The 5,983-nt window shown below is 35.5% G+C and overlaps 1 protein-coding gene across 1 annotated transcript; it reads left to right on the top strand.

Annotated features, from left to right (window-relative positions):
- Window positions 1-461: 461 nt before the first annotated feature.
- On the top strand, window positions 462-4,374 carry LOC140961780 (auxin-induced protein PCNT115-like). Its single transcript, XM_073420474.1, has 5 exons — window positions 462-842; window positions 1,273-1,473; window positions 2,235-2,407; window positions 2,550-2,652; window positions 3,791-4,374. Exons 1-5 carry the CDS (start codon window positions 627-629, stop codon window positions 4,121-4,123), a joined length of 1,026 nt encoding a protein of 341 aa, XP_073276575.1. The 5' UTR covers window positions 462-626; the 3' UTR covers window positions 4,124-4,374.
- Window positions 4,375-5,983: the final 1,609 nt, after the last annotated feature.

Here is a 5,983-nt window from a genome sequence, read left to right as displayed (position 1 = left end):
ATTTTGTAATTATTTCTCACTCGTTTTCAATCCTCTATATGAACAGTGATACTCAATAAATAGAGGATCACTGTTGCATAATCTAAAATAGAGAAAACAAATAGAGCACGGTTGGAGAAGATTTCTTCCTCTTATGGAGGACGGTTGGAGATGCCCTAAGTAATGCGTAATCGAATTGAATCTAAGTGAATATAAATAAAGTTTTGAGGATCCAACTAGGCTAAACTTAGGTAAAATGGAGGTCGAGTTTGATTAAAAGAATGAAAATTTTAATATTTTTTTGTTCGAATTTGACTCGAATTGAGAAATGAATTTTACAGAGATGACTCAAATAAATATATTTAAGTTTTTATTTATTTTCAAATAGAACATGTTTTAATATTTCGAATCTACCTCGAACCTAACCTTAATCTTAAATCAAATTGAATACGATCCAAAATATTAAAAAATTTGAGCTTCCAATGATTATCGAACTCGAATATACGTCATTGTAACCTATGAAATGGTTGGTCGATGAAAACAATTCTTCAGAGACAAATATATATTTCAAGAGGAAGTGGGTTCTGTCTCCGCCTACTCCATAGCTCAGTCATCCCATTTCTTCCCAGCGAAGGACGAGAGATCTAATGGCAGGGACTGTGGACAAAATCAAGCTGGGTTCACAGGGATTGGAAGTATCCAAACAAGGGCTGGGCTGCATGAGAATGTCATCTGGTGACGGGCCACCGAAGGCCGAGCCCGAAATGATTTCTGTCATCCACCATGCCATCAACTCCGGCGTCACGTTTCTTGATACCGCAGACATCTATGGCCCCCACAAGAACGAGATTCTGGTCGGCAAGGTTTTGTGTTCTTCTTTCCTTCGCTTTTGGTGTTTTTGCTATTTCGTTTGTTGAAAAGCACATGGTGTTGGGTTTGTTTTATTTTTTAATATGTCTGATTGTGGGATTATCATCAATTTGCGTATATAATTTAGGTTTGGCTATCAATTTGAAAAATGGGAGAGAGTTGTTTACTTCAACAATGGAGTTATTTACTAACCAATTGGTATTTGAAAAGCTTGGTATATATTTGGTTTGCATTTGTGACACAACCAGGCTTCAAAGTTGCCGTTTTTTGTATGATTTAAACTGTAGTGGTGCAGATTGCTGCATAGAATATTATGATAATTTTTTTCAAGATTAAAAACGCAGTGTTGCCCAACTTACTTCTTTTTTTGGGGTTTGACTGAATCATAAATTGTCTGAAATTGAGCATTTTTAACAAGTGTAGGCTCTGAAAGGAGTATTGAGGGAAAAAGTGCAGATAGCTACCAAGTTTGGGATAACATTCAAGGATGGGAAGATGGAAGCACGTGGTGATCCTGCATATGTTAGAGCCTCATGTGAAGCGAGCTTGAAGCGTCTTGATATTGATTGCATTGATCTCTATTATGTTCATCGGATTGATACCCGTTTGCCTATTGAAGTCACGGTGAGCAATGTTAACTAGATGATATCTTAAGAGGAAAGTTTACAAGTATAATGTGCAACTATTGTCTCTCCGTACTTTTTTGTTATATATACTTGTAAGTAAGATGATTTGCTCCAAGTTATGTGTTTTTTGTTGATAGTTTTCGGTACGCTGATTGAGCTTTTGGATTTGTTGGAAGAACAGAAATCTTGCATTAAGCAGGATTGGCATATGCCGAAGTAATAGCATAATGAAGAAATTCAAGATGTTGTATGTGTTTGGGGCTAAATAATTAGTGAAAGAGATGTAGACCCAATAGTTTATACTCAGAGTACCCAACTTTAGCTACGACATAATTTTTGGGGATGAACAAAAACCTTTGCCTGTTTTAGCCACAACCTTGGAATAATTCTACTTATGTTTGTTTTTTGATCATGGCCAATTATATGTTCTGTTTCCATTTTTCGATATTCTGTTTCCCGTGATAGTCATGTTTTCACAGTTTCACTGATGCCATGGAAAGTGTGAACAAATAACCAAGATAATGATGGGTTATGATTCATAAAAGTCTTGGGATATATCTGGCTTTATAGGCCTACATTCACTCATAAACATCATAGCCCTGGATTAGCAAATTCGAGTGTCAAGGAATTGAAGTTATACGATATCCGTAATTTAACTTGATATCACAGTGTTTTGTTTTGAAATTTATGGCCAAGCTTTATTCGCCTTGTATCTTGTGGCGGGTCTCTGATATCATATCCTTTTGCGTGCCTTTCAAGATGGGAGAACTAAAGAAACTTGTTGAAGAAGGGAAAATAAAATATGTTGGCCTCTCTGAGGCGTCTGCTTCAACAATCAGAAGAGCTCATGCCATTCATCCCATAACCGCTGTTCAGAATGAGTGGTCCTTGTGGTCTAGGGATTTAGAAGAAGAAATAGTTCCAACTTGTCGGTGAGTCCCGTCTCTCTCTCTCTCTCTCTCACGCACAGATACAAACACACATGTTGTGTGTGCTACTGTCCACGTATTTTCTAATGTTCTAGTGTATAGAAAATAACCTGATTTGGTTTTCTCTCTGTTTTATTAATTCCAGTGAACTGGGAATCGGTATCGTCTCATACAGTCCACTTGGACGTGGTTTCTTTTCATTGGGTCCTAAATTGGTAGAGAACTTACCAGAGAATGATTACCGCAAGGTTAGAGCATTCCCACAACTGTGGGACCCTTTAGAAAACCACGACGTTGTTGATTATTTACGCATTAAAAATTTTCCTAGAATCATGGTCTTTTCATCCATCAACTTGTTCCTAATTCTAGCTTCTCTATTGTTTCTTGTTAAATCATTTGAATTCACAATGCTTAGTTAACTGCTAACTGCTAAGGAACCAAATCTATCTATTGAAATCTCGGGGGGGGGGGGGGGGGGGGGGGNTGAGGATGCTCCTAAACTCACAGAGTTTAGGATGCTCCTAAACTCCTAAACTGTTACAAGGTAAACAATTAAGGTTTCTTCCAAGTCTGAATGGAAAAAATCTTAACACATTAATTACTTGAATGAGCAAACTCATGCTCCTNTCTTCTCAATCCTTCAGTTAACATGAGTGCATGACCTTAAGTAAGAATCATGACTATAAATTGTATTGTGAACCAGTAGACTGACTGTCACATATGGGCGTATTAAACTCTTATAGACCAATTTAGCCCCACTGAAAATGGATTTATCCCTCATAAACTTTCTAAAATGCACGATTTGGTAGTAAAAATTCAAATTGATGGGTTAAGAATAAGAAGTGTTCGTTTTGATACTTTTACGCTGAGGTAGTGTCGAGGGGCCCATTAATGTTCATAATAATGCTACTTTCCTGATCCAAAATGGATGGAAACCATTCTAAGAAGTCCATCCATCCGTCTTCTGCACAGAGAAAACATTTTGTCGTATTTTGAATTCCCAGCGGAGGTACACGATCTATTGGCCTGACAGTGCTATATCTTACTGTAATGGGGAGAATTAGCCCCCTTCATAATTTAGGGTACTCTGTAAAGGTGATTTGGTGCAGTAACTCTTGTATAAATCATTATTTCATGGCAATTATTTTACTAGTGTTGTGACCTATAACATGTTCAATGAAATGATGCATTTGATGGGATAATTTGAGTTTTCATCAACATTTTGATGGGGAAGTCTAATCTACAATTTGATTGTGGTGGGATGTTTCAAGTTTATTCTTGATGTCATATTTCTTTACATTCTTCATGGCCGTGTTAAAGAATAAAGGTAGCTCTCCTAAATAGCTAAAACTACCTGCGTTTATAATGTAACATCCTATTATGCAGAATGTTCCAAGATTCCAGGGAGAAAATTTTGAAGCTAACAAGCTTGTATACGAGCGGATTTGTGTGATGTCCACAAGAAAATGTTGCACCCCGTCACAAATAGCATTAGCTTGGGTACAACACCAAGGAACCGATGTTTGCCCTATACCAGGCACTACCAAGATCGAAAACTTCAACGAAAACCTTGGATCTCTGTCCGTGATATTAACTCAACAAGAGATGTCTGAGCTCGATTCTTTAGCTGATGTGGTCAAGGGAGACAGAAGTCCCTTCATGGGAAGCACTTTTTTCAACTCGGAGACGCCTCCATTCTGTTCTTGGAAAGATGAATAGGGATCTGTACACGGCATGTTTTTTCAACCTCTTCTAAAGTTGGTGAATCCAAAATATCAGCCGATTAAGCACAGGGTATTGTGGTAAAATGTGAACAAATCGTCCAAGAAGATCTCAGTTTTAGTATGGACTCTTGAACTTTTCGATAATTAGCTTGTAAAATTTCCCTTGGTGATATCAGAACCAAAATTGAAAAGTTTAATGTTTGTGTGGCTTTGAATAAGAAAAATGGCTAATCTCATTTTCTTTTAGTTGTGTCGTCTAATGTCCTGTTGTAAATTTAATATTTGCGAACCACATGAAGTGGATCGTTTTTGCTCGAGCACCATGCTAAGGTCCCTTCGAGCCGAAGTGAACGAAGTGGCCATTCACACAGCCGGTGGCCCAATAATGCTCTGCCCACGATTTCGATTTACATGGCATGTCACAGATTATCCAGTGCGATTTATCTGATTAACGTAGTTTGCAAACTATTATATTATTCTATGGGTTTACTCAGTGTACATCGAAAAGTAATAAAACATTCAGTCATCTACAGACAATATGTTTCAATCTAATTAATTCTTAACATTTTTAATTATTTAATATGATTAATATTAAAAATGAATTGTCTTATACTTTTGAATTTCGAGAATCTTGAAAAACAAGAATGTTGAGATGTAATGTTTATAGGTGAGTTATAAATATACTAATTTTAAGTTAATTAAATATACTGATTTTATTGTCGATCCGCTCAAAACTACCAAAATAGTTATGTTAAATAACTGATGCATAATAACGTAGTATATTACATATATGCGTGTATATATCTATTTGATACTGCTGGGGAAAATTGAGTGAGTTGGATAAGACAATTTCTCAGACAGAGATGTGTTCTATCCTTATACATGCTGGTGACTGGGCAAGATGAACTCGAGCTGGATAGAATCGACGAAGATTAAAAGATGAGAATATTGTTAAAATATTCTATAAATGCAATCTAAGCTATGTGTTAAGATCGATGAACGTGTTTGAAAAAGGTGAATAAACACATCATAAAAAATTTTTTCTTCTGAATAACAGTGATCTTAACTGGTGTTAGTAGATGAAATTGGATTTTGGTCTTCCAAGTTCAATAGATAACTGAAAATTCAGTGCTGAAAAAGTCCAATCGAACTTTGCGAACCAAGGTAAAATCAGTAAACCACGAACAACAAATCACTAAAAGAAAAATACAACTGAAAGTAAATAACACAAAGATTGTTTATAGAAATTGGAAGGATGAATATCTTCTACTTATCTCCTTCTGTTTCCAAAAGATTTCAAATAGAAGACTTTGTTTTTACAATACTTGTAAGGGTATACTTCAGTATGACTTACACACTATCTATTGAAAGTCTTAGCAAAATATTTTCATAACTTGACAAGATTCTGAACAGAAAACTCTTTTCAAATACAAAACTCACATAAATACAATACAAACTTTGAAACACTTGGGAGTAAAGATTCAACATCTCTGAAATACATCGGATATCTATTTTATGCACGTGATTTTAAGTTTTTCAGAAAAACTTTGAATCTCAGATAGAATAGATAACATATCATAGTAGCGTAGAGAAAATTTGCTAAATCTTGAGATGTTTTTTTATAGATGATTTGCAATGTTCGTATTTGAACGACTATAATTCATTTGTACTAAGGCCATAACAAAAATAATATTGAATCTCACATGTCATTTGCCTTATTTCAAAAATATTATGCATCAATAAATACCTGGAACACTGATATCCAGCTGTCATAAGTTTTTGTCTTGTATACTCTAAACATCTCTGATATTTGGATTTTCTGATTCTGATAATATGTATTCACCTGTTAAGGAAA

Source organism: Primulina huaijiensis, chromosome 16, assembly GCF_012295235.1.
Source record: "Primulina huaijiensis isolate GDHJ02 chromosome 16, ASM1229523v2, whole genome shotgun sequence".
Classification (NCBI taxonomy): domain Eukaryota; kingdom Viridiplantae; phylum Streptophyta; class Magnoliopsida; order Lamiales; family Gesneriaceae; genus Primulina; species Primulina huaijiensis.
This window is presented reverse-complemented; position numbering and strand designations above follow the sequence as displayed.

Coding starts and splice junctions, on each gene's coding strand:
- LOC140961780 (XM_073420474.1), top strand. CDS start 627: ATGGCAGGGACTGTGGACAAAATCAAGCTGGGTTCACAGGGATTGGAA. Junction 843..1,272: donor ACGAGATTCTGGTCGGCAAG/GTTTTGTGTTCT, acceptor TAACAAGTGTAG/GCTCTGAAAGGAGTATTGAG. Junction 1,474..2,234: donor GTTTGCCTATTGAAGTCACG/GTGAGCAATGTT, acceptor GTGCCTTTCAAG/ATGGGAGAACTAAAGAAACT.